Source organism: Elephantulus edwardii, unplaced genomic scaffold, assembly GCF_000299155.1.
Source record: "Elephantulus edwardii isolate Elephantulus edwardi_28Jun2011 unplaced genomic scaffold, EleEdw1.0 scaffold00141, whole genome shotgun sequence".
NCBI lineage: Eukaryota > Metazoa > Chordata > Mammalia > Macroscelidea > Macroscelididae > Elephantulus > Elephantulus edwardii.
The window spans coordinates 696,798-716,509 of record NW_006399891.1 but is presented as its reverse complement, the minus strand read 5'-3'; the positions used below and the strand labels follow the sequence as shown (position 1 = coordinate 716,509).

At 36.8% G+C, this 19,712-nt stretch overlaps 1 protein-coding gene across 1 annotated transcript in view; it reads left to right on the top strand.

The window, feature by feature from the left end:
- The window catches only part of LOC102865969 (retinal dehydrogenase 1-like), a 53,680-nt gene extending 37,481 nt beyond the window's left edge, over positions 1-16,199 (top strand). The window contains exons 9-13 of the mRNA XM_006894378.1: positions 3,771-3,955; positions 5,298-5,462; positions 9,002-9,159; positions 12,186-12,260; positions 16,127-16,199. Coding sequence (XP_006894440.1) covers positions 3,771-3,955; positions 5,298-5,462; positions 9,002-9,159; positions 12,186-12,260; positions 16,127-16,199 — 656 coding nt within the window. The remainder of the gene's footprint in view (positions 1-3,770; positions 3,956-5,297; positions 5,463-9,001; positions 9,160-12,185; positions 12,261-16,126) is intronic.
- Positions 16,200-19,712: the final 3,513 nt, after the last annotated feature.

The following is a 19,712-nucleotide window of genomic DNA, read 5'->3' as shown; positions in this document are numbered from 1 at the left end:
TACCCTTTTGGAAAAGTGATACGAAACTTTTTTCATTGTTTTATAATCCCTCCCCCAGGTCCACTCCACTATGCAGCCTTCGCTCTGGACTCCTGTCATGACAATAATACCTAATCACATATCCCTTTTAAACAGTTTTCTCCCTCATCTGTTTCAATGCAGTATACATTATTGAACCCATCTTTCTCAGTCTCCCCCCAAACCTGATGTCAGTCCTTTTTTACAACAGTGGTACCATGCAGTATTTGTCCTTTTGTGACTGAGATACTTCACTCAGCATAATGTCCTCCAGAGTCACCCATCTTGAATAATATTTCATGAGTTCCTTGGTTTTCAATGCAGCGTAGTATTCCATTGTGTGAATATACCACAGCTTCTCTATCCATTCTTTTGTTGATGGGCACTTAGGTTGTTTCCAACTCCTTGCTATTGTGAGCTTTTCTTCTAAAGACACAAGTTGTTACAAGTAAAGGTCCACCAGGCTGACTTTATTTTAGCTTTGTTAACATCTGCATGGACTGTGTTTCCACGTTAGGTCGCTTTTACATATGTGAGAGGATTAGGCTGACGGCGTAAAAATCTGAGCTCCAGTAGGAACAGTCCAATGAGATTTCTGTGGGTTTCGTTTTGCTTTTACTTTCTGTACTGTTCTGTATTACCATATAATGTTATATATAACATGTTCTTTTAAAATGCATGTATATTTTGTACAATGATTCATATGCATTGTTTTATATATTTACCATTGTTTAGTGCCTTTTATCACCCCATCTCATCAGAGTCCCCATTGTACCTTGTCTATTCCTTTACCCTCATCTGTCCGCTAATCTCTGCTGCCCTGGTAATGTTTTTCCCCCCTTGTCCTCTTTTCACCCCTACCTCCTCCCCTTATGAACAGCTATACATATCTTGTTCTGTTGGCTAATTAGGGAGCCTCTGGTGACTTGGTAGAGTTGCGCTGCCAACCTCAAGTTGCTTTGCGTATGGTTCAAATCACTATCTGCTCTGCAGGGGAAAGATGGACAGTCTCCTCCCAGGCAATTTACTGTCTCTGGAAATCTGGAGGGTCAGCTATGACTTGTTTCCAACTTAGTGATACACAACAACATTTACTAATTACAATAACCAGATTGTCCTTTTGTCTCTTGAGACAGTAACTTTCTAAGCTATGAATGAGATTGGTATCCATCTTCAGACACATTGAACTAGGGGCAACTGTGGCTCTCACTTCACATTTGTCCTTTCCCTCCGTCTAGGAGACAAATTCACTAAAACAAAAGACCAGAAATTATACTAATAATTTAAATGATTTCTTACATAGATAACCCTGCATTGGTTTCCAAGGCTGCAAATTGCATGATAAGAGAATGCCCATCTTTCTCCCTTGGAGCTGCCGGGAGCTCTGGTAACGTAGTCCATAGGAAGCTGTGTTGTTACCCCAAAGGCCCTGAGGCCATGCCTGCTGGGGGTTCAAATCCACTCGTGATTCTTCAGGAGAAAGATGGACAGTCACTTCCTGTGAGATCTACAGCCTTGAAAACCCAGTGGAGTGCCACTTAAGAGTTGGAAACATGAATTTGAATTCTTTAAATCCTAGTTGTGTAATTTAACTTATAAATGTTAATTCTACAATTCTGGTATGATTCCCTATACATAGCATCTGAGACTTGATCTGATTATTTTACCAACTCCTAAAATTCTTTCCTAACTGGTATTCAGTTGCAGGAACAATTGCAACTAAACAGCATCAAGCCATTTCTTTAACTGCATGTTTAGCCGGGGGAGCTCTGGTGGCTTAGTGGAAAGGAGTTATGTTGCCAGCCTAGTTACTCATAATTTGAATCCACTAGCTGCTCTGTGGAGAAAAATGGGCAGTCTCCTTCAGTGCAATTTACTGTTCCTGAAAACCCACTCGAGGGCCGGTCAGCTATGAGTCTGTCCTGACTTGACAGTACATAACAACAGTTAGCCTAAGATTTTGAACATAAGTGGCTCATATAATTTCTTATATTTATATAATTATTTTAATTGAACTTTTCTTAAGAAAATATTAATTCTATAGTCATGGCAAGATAGCAGATTTTACCAAACATTTCTGTGAAGTGCTTGTGCTACAACTTAATCAGATGTCAGTAGTTCACAATACATTAAATCAATAGCTTGGTACAATTATGTTGTATTAAAATCACAGTATTTATAAAATTAAATGCAATGAAAAAATTTATTTCATGTTTAGGATCTAATGAAGCAATCTGAATCTTCTTTCTCTTTCCCCCTTTTACAGTCTCAAAATTTAATTGAAAATAAATTTGGAAAAGATAGCATGAGTCAATGCAAAAAGTACAATTTGATACTCAGAATTTAATTAGTTTTACTATTCTTTTTTAAAATTATTATATTTTCTCCACTCCTCCTACTCCCTCTTCCAATCCAGTTTGCAATGTAATGCACCTCTTGTTCCAGGTTGTTGTCATATATGTTATAATATATTATTTTCAGCTGTTCTTCTCCTTATCTTTTCTAATGCTGTGTTTATTATCTATCCATTCTTACCCTCTTCTCTCCCCAACCCTCCATGTCAGTCCTATTTTGTAACAGTGGTGTTATGCAATATTTGTCTTTTTGTGATGGAGATATTTGGCTCAGCATAATGTACTCCATAATGGCTTACCCTTTTTGTGTAATGTTTTAAGAGTTCATTTTTTCAGTGCTGCATAATATTCCATTGTGTGGATGTACCGTAATTTTTCTACACATTCATTTGTTTGTGGGTACTTGGTTGCTTCCATCTCTTTGTTATTGTAACTAATGCAGGAATAAACATGGGTATACATGTATCAGTTTGAATTGAGGCTCTTGTTTTAAGGGTGGATATATATGTATACACACACACACACACACACACACACACACACACACACCATATATATATATATATATATACTCTCAATAGTGGAATTGCTGGGCCAAGTAGTATTTCTATTTCCAACTTTTTGAGAAAACACTAGACTGTGGTTATACACAGTGATTGTACACAGTGCCAAAGTGGTAGTACTATTTTACATTCCCACCAGCAGGGAATATGAGAAAACCCCTCTTAAGGAAAAATTTTCAGTATCTCAAAAAAGTACCTAGAAGTGTTGTAGACATAAGAATATATGTCAAGATGATATGAAATTATTTAGATAGAAGACTTTGAAAGTTTCTGATAAAGTTATGAGGTAATGTAGTAGAAAAATAATGAGAAATAGGTTCTTTTTTTCACATCAATGGGTAATGTGCCGAAGTCATAACAGAGTTCGTAACAGGAAGGCACATGTCGCACAAAAGCGTGAACACCTAGTCACCATACTGACCAGCCGATAAAGGATCCAAGTATTAGATTGTTTCCCCATTTATGTATCATTTTGTGCCATTGTTTTTACGTCAAGAGTGTTTAAAATGTGATCGCTATTTTGGATTTTCTTTGTTAATCTGGTTAAAACCTGAGCCAGAATAGAAATATTCTTTCATAAAACTAGTTATAAATAGAGATATATTTAGAAAGAGAATTTGCAATGAGATTTGATCTAATCAGTCTATCAATATTCTTGGTAATGCTGATATTAAGATTGTAATAACAGTTGCTATTTCTTCCCCTGATAGAGTATGTGTTGCACTTCTCCCCACAATAAACAAAAATCAGAAAGATGATTTTGTCAGCTCACTTGTGAGAGAAGAGTTTGACTATACAACTAATTATTAATTAAGAAAACTGTTCTTCTTTACAGTGGACAACGCAGTTGAATTTGCACACCAGGGATTATTCTTCCACCAAGGCCAGTGTTGTGTAGCTGCCTCCAGGCTTTTTGTGGAAGAATCAATTTATGATGAGTTTGTTCGAAGGAGTGTTGAGCGGGCTAAGAAATATGTTCTTGGCAATCCTCTGACCCCAGGAGTAAGCCAAGGTCCTCAGGTGAGTGTAAAATGGAAGAGAGTATCATTATTGGGAGAGTGAATGAAAGTCTTCCTTTTCCTTTCTCTTTAGGTATTTTTTTTTTAAAAAAACAAGTGAAATGGTTTTCAATCTACATATCTTTGAAGAAAAAAAATACTGTACCCATATGGTAATTTAAAATTATGAATCTGTATTCCAGAAATAAAGGCAGTATTTCCTTTTTCTTTTGCTGCCTAGATTTGTCTAGAAATAGTTGAAGGCAGATGTGGGAAGAAAAAGTGAAAAGTGCTGAGAGTATCTTAATTTTCATCACCCTTCACCCATGTATATTCTGACCAATTGGAAGGTGAGGGCATTGTTAGCTCATGTGGTAGAATTCTTGCCTTCAGTGCTGGAGACATACTTAAATCTGCACCACCCATCTCAGTGGAGAGATGTCTTAGTATGATGCTCTAAGTCACTTGTTAACCACTACGGTCACATGCAGAGTAAAGTTTTAACGTGGGAAACAGCTAAAGTTATGATTTTGAGGCTATAGTGAGGGAGATCAATGACCTAGAAAACCTCCTTGTGTAGTAGATGGATTTTTTACTGTTTACTGACAAACTATAGGATCTTAACTGGGCAGAGTGCCCATAACATCATCCTTCTATTGACTGTACAAAGTATTAGATAGTATTTCAGTTATAATCTATTAGCTCAGTGTTATAAACCATATGCCTGCAAATCGGTTCTCCCTCACGGTTACTCTAGGAACATCAGAATGGAGCACACAGCTCCACAGGTTTTTCCAGTGACATGTTCCCTGGAGCTCTGGTGATCTAATGGGTAAGGAGTTGCACTGCCAATTCAAAGGGAAGACAGTTCAAATCCTCGAGCTGCTCTTAGGGAGAAAGATGAGCATTCTCCTGTGCGTATACCGCCTCTGCAAACCCAGGGGAAGATCAGCTCCAAGTCAGTTCTAACTCACTGCAATAATTTTGAGTTTCATTTGAATTAGAGCTACAGTGTCCAGGCAACATTGTGCCAGATTATGAGCAGGGATTTATTCTGTCATAAATAAAGAATAGTTGTATAAAGGTTTTAAAAGTTTAATCTATTTTAATTGCCTCTTATCTTACATAAAGTAAAAAAAAAAAAAATACACAGTACAAGTATCTTTAAGGTTTCTTCCCAGAAAATTAAGAGGATGAGCATACCCAAAGAATGAATCGCAACCTCTGTCAGATGTTTTTGTTAAGTATTTGACATAATAGCAATGTTTTAGTATTTTGAATCCCATCTTCACAGGCCAAATGATGTATTATTGTCAAATTTGCTAATGCTGTTACTACTCTTTTTTGACTTTTCCCCCCAAAAGATTGACAAGGAACAATATGATAAAATAATTGACCTCATTGAGAGTGGGAAGAAAGAAGGGGCCAAACTGGAATGTGGAGGAGGCCCCTGGGGGAATAAAGGCTACTTTATCCAGCCCACAGTTTTCTCCAATGTGACAGATGAGATGCGCATTGCCAAGGAGGAAGTAAGTCGTTCCATTCTCTTCTGCTCCTGTGTGTGTATCCAAGAGTCTACTTAAAATTCTCAGTTCTTTAAATATCTTTTCAGTAAATGTTATTCTTCATTTATATTATGATAAAGGTTTAAGGCATTTGGGCTCAAGAGGAAAAATTGTAAAGTATCCACATGGTTGTTCATGAATTTCCCGCCAAATACCAATGAGGGAGGCACAAACAATTTCTAGGAACTTCTTTCATTGTATTAAAATAATAGAAAGGAAATTCCAACTTGATGATGCTTTTTCTTCTTCTGAGAAAGTACAATTGAGAAATAATGAGAAAAATATAAAGTGAGATGCAATTTGTTTTGTTTATGTATGGAATTGCCCCTTGAGTAATACAGAGAAATCTCACAACAGCTGTTTTCCTAGGTAAACAACTAGGAAAAGATAGTTTGCCTTAGCAATTATAACTCTGCCTTGTCATCACAGGATGGGGAGGAGAGGAGTTAATCAATGTGTGGGTGGATTTATTGGGTATAGGCCATGAAGATGTTTTAAGGCACTGAAACTAAATATATTGAATCATGAGCCTTTAGTTGATTAAACTTATATTCAACAATTGTTAAGGCAGAGGATCAGAGTTCTTTTTTCTGCCCCAACAATACCATCCAATGGAGGGGAAAAAAGCTGAATCAGATTTGCAAACCGAGGAAAACAAATAGAAAAAGCAAAATGAAAGCAAATGCATAGAGATAACTAAGCATATTTAAATAGTTTGTGTCAATTCAGATCTATAGTTTCTGCATTTAGCCTTTCTAACGTTAATCAAGATACATATAATCGCTTTAATCAGATAAATATTTGTCACTAAGAGTAAAGTGTTCATTGAAGGAAGCATTTATTGTACCTGAACACACACATGCATATATACACACACAAAGTGGATCTTTGAGCAACATGAATTTGAATTTCATGGATCCACTTAAAATCCTTCCCCCTCTCCCCCCCATTGCCATTGCTGTGATGAGTTGAAGTGCTGCTTATTTTCTTCCTGGAAGCAGTTCTCTCTCCCTGCGGAGATGAACTACCCTTGCGGAGATCATTAGTGTCAAAGACAGATTTAATTTGATATTAACACCACTTGGTGCCTATGCTTTTCAGACTGTGTTGTTCAAGAGTCAACTGTAAATTACACATGGATGTTCCACTTGAGGGAGGTTGGCTATGATATACAGCTGGCTTGCAACTTTAGAGTAGTAGTTTGGTGTCTGGCATGTTCAGTTCAAATGATGTGAACTTTCTAAACATTCACCGTATAGCAAAGTTACTGCCGTGTGTATCTGCTTCTCAGGTTGCACTGAAAATACTACATTTACGACTTTGGACATAGACTCAGCCTTTAGTAAACGGCAGCCACAGCCTGTGACTCTGATCAGTTCTGAATACCAGGAAACGATTTCTCTTTCTGGTGTTTGCCTGCTCTGATAGACATTCTTAGAAAACCTTGGTCAGTCCTTAACCATCAAGCCCTCTCATTTAAAATTTTAATCCTCCCTTTATGGAAATCTCATCTAGGCTTTTAACTTTGGAAACAACAATAACAACAAAAAACCCAATCCCAAAACAAAGTCCTTAGTTCCCACTTGGGTTTGAGGTGCTGATCAAACAAGCAGGGCTGTTATCATTCAGGAGTATTTGTGAAGCTTAGTTTGGATCTAAACCAAGAGTATGGTTTTTGTTTTCTGCTCTGGGATCACAGGTGTCTGGTTACGGGGTTGGTGAGGATTGGAGCTGGGGAGTAAGGAGCTGTTCCCTAGGAATGTGAGAGTTGTATAAGGTTTCACTACAGGGTAACATCAAAACAATATGTTATTATTTTGGGTAACATCTAAACAACGTATTATTTCACTAACTGGTTTTCCCTCCACACTTTGGTCTCTGGCACTTAATTAAGAGATTTAAGTCCAATAGACTAGCAATATATTAACTGTTAGTACACTGATAGTTAAAACATTGTTATAATTCTTAATCTTGCCTACATAAATTATTTATCCGCTAGAAGAAACTATTTTCCCTGGCTTGTTGCATATTAATTTAAAAGATAAAGAAAATGTGGGAAAGAATTAAAGCGGGCTTAAAAATGAGTAAGAAATTCAGACATTACTCAGTTGATTATACCAAAACAAGGTCTTCGACACCTTAATTCCAGCATCTAAATAATATTGCTATATTATACTGTACTCTGAGGATACTAGAGATATTGTAGCTGATGTTAGATGGATCTTAGCTGAAAGCAGGGAATACCAGAGGAATGTTTATCTGTGTTTCATTGACTATGCAAAGGCATTTGACTTATGTAGATCATAACAAACTATGGCTGACTCTGAGAAGAATGGGAATCCCAGAACACTTGATCGTTCTAATGCGAAACTTATACTTGGACCAGGAGGCAGTCGTCAGAACAGAGCAAGGGAACACTGCATGGTTCAAAATTGGGAAGGGCGTACGCCAGGGATGCATCCTATCTCCATACCTTTTCAATCTATATGCAGAACAGATTATCCGGGAGGCTGGGATCTATGAGGAGAAATGTGGGGTCAAGATTGGTGGACGATTTATCAATAATCTGCGTTATGCGGATGACACAACCCTGCTTGCTGAAACTGAGCAGGACCTGAAGTGCCTGCTGCAGAGGGTCAAGGACGGCAGCCTACAATATGGATTGAGGCTCAATGTCAAGAAGACAAAGATTCTCACCACTGGACCAATTGGCAGCATCAGAATGGATGGTGAAGAGATTGAGGTTGTTCACAGCTTTAGTTTGCTTGGCTCCATAGTCAACAGTCTTGGCACCAGCAGCCAGGAAATTAAAAGGCGCATTGCCATGGGAAAGTCTGCTGTTAGGGACCTCTCCAAAGTGCTGAAGAGCAATGGTATCTCTTGGGAGACTAAGGTGCATCTGATACAGGCCATGGTCTTCGCAATCCCCTGTTATGCATCAGAGAGTTGGACAATGACCAAGGAGGATAGAAGGAGAATTGATGCCTTTGAGCTGTGGTGCTGGAGAAGAGTATTGAGAATACCGTGGACTGCTAGGAAAACAAACAGATTTGTCCTGGAGAGGGTTAAACTGAGTGGCTCCTTGGAGGCAAGGATTCTGAGGCTCCGTCTAACTTACTTTGGACATGTTGTGAGAAGAGACCGGTCCTTAGAGAGGGACATCATGCTTGGGAGGGTGGAGGGACGGCGCAGGAGAGGAAGGCCCTCTATGAGGTGGATTGATTCAGTGACTGGGATAATTGGGATGGGAGTGTCAGAGACGGTGCGATTGGCACAGGACAGAGCGGAGTTTAGGGCTGTTGTACATAGGGTCGCTATGAGTCGCAGGCAACTCGACGGCACATAACAACAACAACAACTCTGAGGATATAACACATGAATATTATCTCTTAGTATCCTGCAGTTATCTTTATAGATTACTATGCATCAATTTGAAATAAGTAGGACATTCTTGATCAACTTATTTGAAGTAGCCTTAACTTGATCTGTTTCCTGTGGTGTAGATATTTGGACCAGTTCAGCAAATCATGAAGTTTAAATCTTTAGATGAAGTCATCAAGAGAGCCAACAACACTTTCTATGGCTTAGCAGCAGGAGTCTTCACCAAGGACCTTGATAAGGCTGTGACAGTGTCTGCTGCCCTGCAGGCTGGGACGGTGTGGTAAGTCTGCTCCAGGTCATACGGCCTCCCATGGGTAACCACAGGGATAGATTACCATAGCCTTTTCAGACTTGAATTTTTCATTTGAAGCCAAACTTGGAATGGTTGGAAAAGTAGTTACTGCCTATAACCACAAAATCCTCATTTTTGGCATCCTGAAATTGCTTACTCAAAATATTTTATTGATGGAATTTTCCTAGCCAGAGGAAGATAATGAACATGTTTGTTTTAGACATTAAGATCTCTGGTGACAACATTGCATATTGAACCTGTCAGCCAAAAGTTTAGTGTTTCAAATCCACTAGCTCCTCTGTAAGATGGCCAGCCTCTTCCCGCAAAGGTTTACAACCTCAGGAACCCAACTGAGAATTACCATGAGGTGAAATTAATGTAATTATTTCAGTTGGTTATTAGGCACTGAAATGCATTTTTAGATTCATTATCTCATAATTAATGAAGATCTTACAACTTCTCAATTATTCTATTTAAAAATATTATCTCAATATTATATGTGAAATTTACAGACAAACTGATGTTGGGTGAGGGTAAGGAACCTAAGACCATGCAACAGAACAAAGATTTAGAACTATTTCTGACTCCAAAGTGGTGGTTCCCACTTCTAATTGTACATTATAATCATTGAGGAGCTTTAAAATTACACTTTTAAAAAGCTCATTCTCAACATCAAATATGGAGATTAGTATAACTGCTGTTTAGTTCTGAATAGCTAGGCCAAATGGAATTTCTGTATTCTGATTTTTGAGGAAACGACAAACTGCCTTCCAGAGTGGTTGTGCCATTTTACAGTCCCACCAGAGTTCCAATCTCACCGCATCATTTCCTACATTTATCACTTGTTTTGTATTTTTTTCAGTGGCTCATTCTATTTGTTCCTACTTTATTTTACAATAGGTTCTTTTCCTTCAGAAGGTCTGAAATAAAAATAAGCAGATTTATAAGGAATTCGTATTGTTGTTGTTTGGTTTTGAATTGGAACCAAATTCCCAGCTGATGGCTTTCGTGAGATTTCAGAGGTGATAACTCACAGGGGAGATGACACATCTTTCTCTCTGAGAACAGTTGGTAGATTCAAACTGTCCACCTTTGGATCGAGAGTGCAGCTCCTATTAACAGCCTTAATGATTAATGTAGGAAAATGTATTATTAAAATTTAACATTGCACCTGTTTGGATGGATGGATGAATGCCTGTTATGTCCTCTTATTGAAGCCTGAATGTGTACTCAGCTCTACAACAAACTTATTTGATATGTATTTTTTGTTTTCAAATAATTGCTGAGTGTTAGTTAGCTTTACAGAGGAGAAAACTTAAAGTTAGAGAAGCTAGTTGGCTTGGATCCACTTACAATAGCATGAAAGGAGGAAAAACGGTATAAAAAGAGAACATTTTCTCATTTAACAATGTTTTTCATATACACTGAAAATCAGGCTATTAATGAAATACTACTTTTCATTTTGGCCTCTGGGAAATCTAAAGTTTAAGAAGTTTTTCATGACTTTGATAACTACAGTTTAACTTCACCTTTTGTGTTGATCATTCTTATATTATTTAATTCAAATTATTCACGGTTTTGTAATTCTATGTATAAACTAACATCTTTGAAACCCACATCTTCAAACACTTTTCAAAGTATGTTAGAACGTTAAGAAATAATCAAAAACAGCTATGAGATAATCATCTCACCCCACTCAGGATAGCAAATTTAACACAACAGCAAGCAACAAATGCTGGCGAGGTGGTGGGGAAACTGGAACCCTTATTCACTGTTGGTGGGAGTGTAAAATGGTGCAGCCACTGTGGAAGGTGGTATGGCACTTTCTCAAAAATATGCAAATAGAGATACCATTTGACCCCGCAATTCTACTACTGGGAATATACCCCAAAGAGATCATAACTGACATCCAAGCAGATATATGCACACACATGATTATCGCGGCTTTGTTCAGAATAGCAAGGAGTTGGAAACAACCTAAGTGCCCATCAATAAACAAATGGATAGAGAAGCTGTGGTATATTCACACAATGGAATACTATGCTGCGTTGAAAACCAAGGAACTCATGAAATATTATTCAAAATGGGTGACTCTGGAGGACATTATGCTGAGTGAAGTATCTCAGTCACAGAAGGACAAATACTGCATGGTACCACTGTTGTAAAAAAGGACTGACATTGGGGTTGGGGGGAGACTGATAAAGACAGGTTCAATAATGTATATTGCATTGCAACAGATGAGGGAGAAAACTGTTTAAAAGGGATATGTGATTAGGTATTATTGTCATGACAGGAGTCCAGAGCGAAGGCTGCATAGTGGAGTGGACCTGGGGGAGTGATTGTAAAACAATGAAAGGATTTTCGTATCACTTTTCCAACAGGGTAGTGTACTAGGGGGGAGGGTTGGGAGGGGAGAAAGGTGCAAAAATGAATGAATGGAAATCCAAAGTCTGTAAATTTTCATTAAAATTAATAATTAAAAAAATAACAAAAGATAAAGTTAATATTTTTATGATTAAATTTTTACATATGTATTAAATCATTATTTACACACTTACAATACATATAAAAAAGAAATAACTAATCAAATCTAATTCCCAACACAGCTTATTTAAGCAGTTGATTGAGCCAAATAATAAAGAAATGGACTTAGTAACAGAATACATATTGCAATACCAAAATAAAATTGATGCTGTAACTATAAACACCCAAGCCTCGGAAAAATTACAAAGATTATGGTGTATAGAGAGAAAAAAAATACCTGCTCATTAGACTCAAGTCTCAGCAAACTGAAGCCTTTCCTTTATGATACTGACTATTCATTCCCTTTAATTCAAACTGCTCCTTCTCAGTATGTGATATACTGCTAGAATGACTAACCACATTTACCGGCACACCAGCCTGTTTGTTTTTAGGTAATGCTTATTCTTCTGTCCTCCCATTTATCCTTTCTCATTGCACTGAATTATTTCACTGGTTAAGTATTTGCTTTAACAGGCCTCCTTTCTTTTCAGGGTGAACTGTTATATGGCAAATTCTGTCCAGTGCCCCTTTGGGGGATTCAAGATGTCTGGAAATGGACGAGAACTGTAAGAATAATTTCCTCTTAATATGAGCACTTATTTTCCTTAAAATGCTTGCTACTCCCAGAGAATCTAAAATAACTTCTTGAAATAAAATTTGTCTCTGATCTTTTTATGGAGCTCCAATCACCAAATAGTCTGTCAGGTGTTTTTTGTATCTTTTAGATTCAGAAAAGGAAATGGCAGAAAAGAAATCTCATTTATTAATGTTCTACTTTATGTTGGTAGTCACACTGGTACATGGGTGATTAAAGTATATCTTGAAATTGTTGAGTAAATATGAGTGTAAATTTATTTGGAAAGCATTTCCAGGAAAGCGGTGGAAGCTACATGTTAACAGCTATTAAAAAGTGTACAAGGATAAGTATATTCTAGTTACTTAGATATCATTCTTAAGAAATTAATTTCTTTTCCAATATGCATTCAGGGTAAGACAAATGGTTCTTGTTAAAATTTTGATAGGCAAGTTAGATTTTTAAGCTACCTGAATTAAGACATTTTGAACAAAAATCACATGTAAAATATAAAAACCAAATATATTTCATATTCATGATTATAATACCTAAAGAAAACCTATATATACTTGGTCAAATAAAATTTAGTCTTAATTTGAGCTTGATGCAAAATATAGGTCTGAAAACAATGCAGCTGCTATGAATTGTCCTAAACATTTGAAATGTGGGTATTGACAGCTTCCTTTAATATACAAAGGGAAGAGGCTGTGTGGTGTACTGTTTTCAGTCAGCTATTCCAGCTGAGAATGCTATTGTCGAAATCTACCTTAAGCTGAATTTTTAAAGCTTAGTAGTAAGTAATTTATTGCAAGGTTATTGTTTTAAGAGAAATAAGAAGTGCTAACATTAAATCTCACATAATTTGAGTATGTTGCTGTTAGGTTCTATGAAGTACAGCTCATAGCGACTCTGTGAACAAAATATCTGAATCCTTTTCTATCCTGCACCATCCTATCTCACTTCCTGATATACAAGAGACCATTACTACAGTCACCGTGTCGATCCACCTGGTTGAGGGGCTTCCTCTCATGCATTCCATTTCTTTTTTTTTAAATGTTACACATGTTTATTCTCTTTTCTTAATTATGCTAGTTTATTTAGAAAATTCGAATACATTGTTTTTCTCTCCAGTTCCTTTTTTAACAATTTCTAGCTTTCCAATATTCAAGCTACATATGTTCCAGTTTTTAAATGATGTTTGTTATGTTTTTCCTCATGTTAATTGATGTCTAATCTGGGCTCTACAACTACACTACTATAATTATCTTCTTCATTTAGTGTTCATAGGGTTTATAAAGACCTGTTATTTAGGAAATAGATGGCCCACCCTGCTTCCTACTCTGTCTGAATCAGGGTGCTCCACCAAAACCTCACCACTGTGGGTAACCTTTATGGCATTTGATACCCCAGTGGCACAGCTTTCAGTATCACAGCAACCCCAAGTTAGCTCAGTACAACACCCTGACAGATGAGTGCTGGACCACTTAGAACAATGTTCTCCCCAAGTAACAAATAATATCAGTAAATCAAAAACTACTTACCCCCCAGAATCCAACTGCTTCAAGCTGGAGACTCACTCTCAGGCAGGAACCAACTTCTAAATACAAAGGCCCACCTGCCAGGTCCTGATTGCTTAAACAAGAGGCTTCCAGCCCACAGCTGATTGTTAACGAAATAAAAAATGGCCAGTCAGCCTACACTTGGGTATGTTGTTAGGAGGGGCTAATCCTTGGGAAAAGATTCCATGCTTGGAAAGTTGGAGAGTCAGTGAAAGCGAGGAGGACCTTCAGTAAGGCAAATTGACACAAGGACTGTCACAGAGGATATGAATATTTCTGAGATGATTAGGATGGCACAGACTAGGACAAGGTTCAGCTTCATTGTTTACAGAGTCATAGTTGATCCAAAGACAACTAACAATAATCACCTCAAATGCTCTCACAGTGTTCAATGACAATTTGCTAATGCTAAACAATTTTAATGACAAAAATTGCTCCCTTGAATACTTCACCTAATTGCTTAGATTAACAGAGGTCACTTGAGACTGTGTTAGCAGGCTGTTTCAAATTTCATTTACTTCCAGCACCTCACAAAATCTTTTTTCCCCCTCTCCTTTTAGAAAAGGAGAGCATAGAGTGATACAAATGATTAGAGTTATATAGAGATTAATTTTTGTTATTGTTGTTTTTGTCTCCATTGTTTTTGCCAGGTCACTTCAGCCCACATTACTTGTGTGGCTACTTAGTGCCAGTTCTGAGTACAAAACCAAGAACAGATGTATCTTAGAAATACCATTTTGTCCGCAGGGTCATTCCTGGGTGAAAGCCATGGACATCTCCTGGGATTTGTTAGAAATGTAGTCTCAGGCTTCCTATCAGAATCAGATTCAGATTCATTTTATTAACTTCCCAGATGATTTATGTGTTGAATAGTCTAGAACTAGTAAAGAAAGGGAATGTAAATGAGTGATGTTGTATTATAAAAAAAGCATGTACCTTGAAATACAAAACAACAAGGTCAACTTCAGACACAGTGTGAAAAAAAATATTTTTTTGTTTTTGAGAGTTGCAAGTACTCAGAATATACTAAAAATTATTCATTAATTTAACCCTTTGAGATAAATTCCTTATTAAATATTATCCTTTAATGGGTTTCAGACAACTAAGGCTAATGGTTTCATTTAAAGACCATGCTCTTTGATGTTTTTAAAAGGCATTTGCAGAAGTTCAATTGTCCAAAGACAATAATCAGTGCAGAGGATTAGGTTACGAAGGAGGGAAAGATGTCTTCTACATGCCTGTCTGCATCACAAGGAAGGAAGAATAGAAAAGATTAAGATCTTTTTTTCTCCTTTTAAGCCTATATATTCATGTGTTTTATTACTTTTAGAGTGAATTTATATATTGGTAATTTGATCTTCTCATGAAAACAATAGAGTAATTTAGCCAATCTTTTTTTATTATCTCTTCTACAAAGAAGAAATCAAAGTCAGCTTCTGTAATTAAGAGGTTCCCGTAAACATAATTGATAATAAGTTACCAGGGTTCAGATTGGTTTACTTGGATTATCATTTAGTTGCACTTAAAAGTTATATAAGCAAATATCAAAGGTTGGAAGAGTTTGTATGCAGTGGATAGTGCAACAACTGCATAAAGCCCAGAAGTCCAAATTGAAGTGAGTCAGTTAGTGAAGTAACCATTATCATCATCATCATTTTTTTAATCTAATTCATGATCTCCTTCTTGATTAGCCAAGAATAGAATATTTCAAAATTACAGCTAGAGTACACCTTCTAAAAGTCATAATAGAGAAATTGGCACATGCTAGCATAAAAACAGTAGGGGTTTGGTTGTTTTTTTTTTTTATAAACACCTCATCATATCTGTACTAAATCAAACACAGTAAATAAGTACAAGCTGTCCTTGAGCACAGAGGACATTTACTCGACTGCTTTTGAATGGTAACTTATTACTATTTCTGCTCTTACACTATATCTGGCTTATTTCTTAGAACCTAGACTAGAACTTACAAAATCCTGCTGACTGAACTATCTTTAGTGGTTAATTTCAGTGGCTAACTTTTTAAAGTCAAGTAGAAGAATGTTTAAAAAGGACTATTTCTATGACAATGAACAGAATATATGGTTATTTAAAATAAGAGTGTTCACCACAAAGTATGTCTTAAAAGCCTAATATATTACAGTTGACTAGTTACTATTTCAAATACCTCCATATTCTCCTCATAGTTTCCATTATTCCTAGCCTGATGAGCAAAAACTAGCTTGTACCAAATCATGAGCCGTAAAATATATTTCTACTGCTGTGCTAACTGCTGTCTCTTTTCCACCCCTCTCTTTAGGGGAGAATATGGTCTTCATGAATATACGGAGGTCAAGACAGTCACAATGAAAATTTCCAAGAAGAATTCATAAAGAACTTCGTGAGGGTGGAGAGAAGTGTCAGTAGCCAAGCATCTTCTCTAAAAGCTAGTATATTTCAGTGTCTTATCTTGATTTTTCTGAATAAGTAAACCACATTAGTAACAAGATCCACACATAGTAAACTTGGCATGTAACTTACTCTGAACCAGTTTGATTTAATAGAAGATGACTAGTTATCCTTTAGTTTATTCATTTACCAGTTCCTTGAAATACTTGATATTAATGTTAACTGCCAAGTAGAGATACTTTACTCCAAGTAGTTGTGAAATCATTGATGCTTCTTTACATGTTGATTAGAATGTGGTGCCTGCCTGTCAAAGGAAGTGATACCTGAACTAGCGATAATCTCTGTATAAACTTCAATAAAAACAACCTTGCATATGATTGTTTTTTTTAATTTTTTTATGATTGTTTTTAAGTCTGTTTTTTTATATAAAACTGATAGTGAGTGCTTGTCCCTGTCACTCAAAAGTGGTATTACAGTTAATTTGAGCATAAAGATGCATTTGAAAGTATCTAATACACTCATTCACAAAAGGGTAGAAAAAACAATTTCTGAGGAATCCTTTAATTCCTTTGCTTTCACATTTGAGATAGATGGCTTTGGGCATTCAGCAAGTAGCTAAGTGCCTTTACGTTCCAAGAACCGTATCAGGTTCTGAAAATAATGCCTTCGACATGCTTTCATGGCAGGGAGGAAATGCAAAATCTAAAAAAGAAAAGGCAAATATAGTAATAAAGTGAACATGTCCAGAACCATATGAATGTGGTAGTATACTAAGTGAATATAAATGAAATCTAACTTGGAAATAGGCAATGACTTTGTAAAGTCAATTCACTGAAGGGGCCTTATTAGTGAGCCCGTATGAGGATAATACCCACTACCATTCCAACCCATAGTGACACTCTATTAGATTTCAAAGGCTGTATATTTTTGAGAGAAAACCATCTTTCTCAGAGAAACTGACAGATTTGAACTGCTGACCTCTCTGCTAACTCCAAGTAAAACTTAAAAGCTTTCAGATTTCCTTAAATCCCCACCTTTCACATCTTTATTACAAGTTCTGCCTGACACTTCTCTTGTAAATCCCGGCTTGGAGCTAGTTCATATCTTGCATGTTCAAAGATAAAGACACTTCATACTGTGAAGTGTACCCATGATGTCCTACATCAGCTACATTTTGGGAGTCCTCATGGCATCCTCTCTCTGCCTCTTCTAAATCCAGCTTGAACTGCTGAAAGTGCTCTTCTGTTGTAGGCATTTTTAAATGATCATCAGCATTTTGTTTGTATGCGATATTAATGATATTATACAATGTTTTCCACATTCTGTTGGATAATCTTTCTTGGGAATTGGAACAAACATGGATCTCTTCTAATTTCCTGGCATAGAGGAATGAGTACATCCAGGGCTGCATTTCAGTTAGTATCCTATATATTCCTGGGGCCTTACATTTGCCAATGCCTTCAGTCCAGCTTGAATTTCTTCATTATCATTAGCTCTTGATCACATGGCACTTATTGAACTATTTCAGCATCAGCCAATTTCATTTTGGTACAGTAACTCTCTCTTCCAGCTATCATTTTTTTTTTAGGTGATTCCCATATTTTTATTTTCCACGTACTCTTCTTTGGTTTTGTTTTTAAATAAAATTTTGTTTATATTGGTTTACTTACAAAGTTCATACATGTATTTTCACACTGGATTTATCTTTTTTTTAATTTATCTTTTTTTGATGATTCCTAGATCATTTAAGATTTTGCCCATGGCATCACTAAGTATTGCAACATGAGGCCTGAATTTTTCAGCTCCTTCAGCTTGAGAAATACTGATCGAGTTCTTCCCTTTTTATTTTCCAATTGTATGCCTCTGCACATTCCCTCTTAGTAGTTTATCTTCCCAAGCTGCCCTTTGGAATCTTCTGTTCAGTTCTTTTACTTCATCTCTTCCCTTTGTTTTGGCTTCTTGAGTCTAGTATAATTTTTAACTTCTCTTCTGATAGCCATTTTAGTAATTTATTTCTCCTCTGTTTTTTGTGTGACCTTTGTTCTCTTAAGAAATGCCCTTAATCTCTTCCCACAACTCATCTGGTCTTCAATCATTGGTGCTAATATTTCAAACCTATTAATATGTTTTTTTTTAAATTCAGGTGGGATAGAATCAAGATCAAAATCTTGGTTCTTGTAGACTTGCTTCAGTTTTATTCAGCTTAAATTTGAACTTGCACATGAGTTATTGATCTGTTCCACAGTCAACACCTAGTCCAGTTTTGACTGCTGATGTTGAACTTCCCCAATGATTTCTTCCACAGATATAGTCAATCTGTGCAGTTCATTTGGTGAGATCCCCATATAAAGCCAACATTTGTGTTTTTTAAAACAAGTATTTGCAATGAATAAATCATTGTACAAAATTTTATTATTATACTTCCAGTCTTATTTCTGTTACCAAGTCCTTATTTTCCAACTATCCTTCCCTCATTGTTTCCAACTTTGCATTCTAATCACCAATTATGAATATTAATTACCACGTTTTGTCAATTTGGACTGCAAAATTTGATAAAAATTTTCAATTTCCTCTTTAGCTTTAAGAGCATACATTTGAATAATAGTTGTATTAATAGGTCTTTCTAGTATGTGTATAGATACTATCCTATCAGAACATTGTACTTAAGTATCGAACATGAAATTCTCTTTTGAACTATGGATACAACACCATTCTTGCTCTGTTTTTCATTCTCACCAAAATATACCATATGATTGTCTGATTCAAAATGGCCAAATCCAGTCGATTTCATATTACTAATTCCTGTTTTTGTTATGGGCCATTGAGTCACCAGCAGCCTATAGCAACCCTGAGTACAGCAGCTCTGAAGCCTGCCCTATTTTGAGCCAGTATTACTATGACATCTGCTTCCATTGCCCCAGTTATTGTATCAATCCATCTCATCCAAGGTCTTCCTCTCCTTTGCTGTCCCTCTACCCTTCCAAGCATGATGTCCTTGGAAGATAGATCCTTCCTGGACACATGCCCAAAGTATGTGAGACGGAGCTTCAAAATCCTAGCCGCCAAGGAGAAACTAGGTTTCACCCTCCAAGACAGATTTGTTTTCTTGGCAGTCCGTAGTTTAAGACTTCTTCAGCACCACAACTCAAAGGCATCAATAATTCTTCTGTCATCCTTAGTCGTTGTCCAGCTCTCTCATGCATAGCAAGTAATTGCAAAAACCATGGCCTGGATCAGATGCACTTTAGTCTCTAGAATGACATCATTGCTTTTCAGTACTCTAGAGAGGTCCCTGACAGCAGATTTTCCCAGTGCCACTGTTGTTGTTATATGCCGTCGAGTTGCTTATGACTCATAGCGACTCTATGTACAACAGTCGTAAACTCTGCTCTGTCGTGTGCCAGTCGCACTGTCTCCGATACACCCATCCTGATTACTCCAGTCACTGAATGAATCCACCTCATAAAGGGCCTTCTCCTCCTGTACTGTCCCTCTAC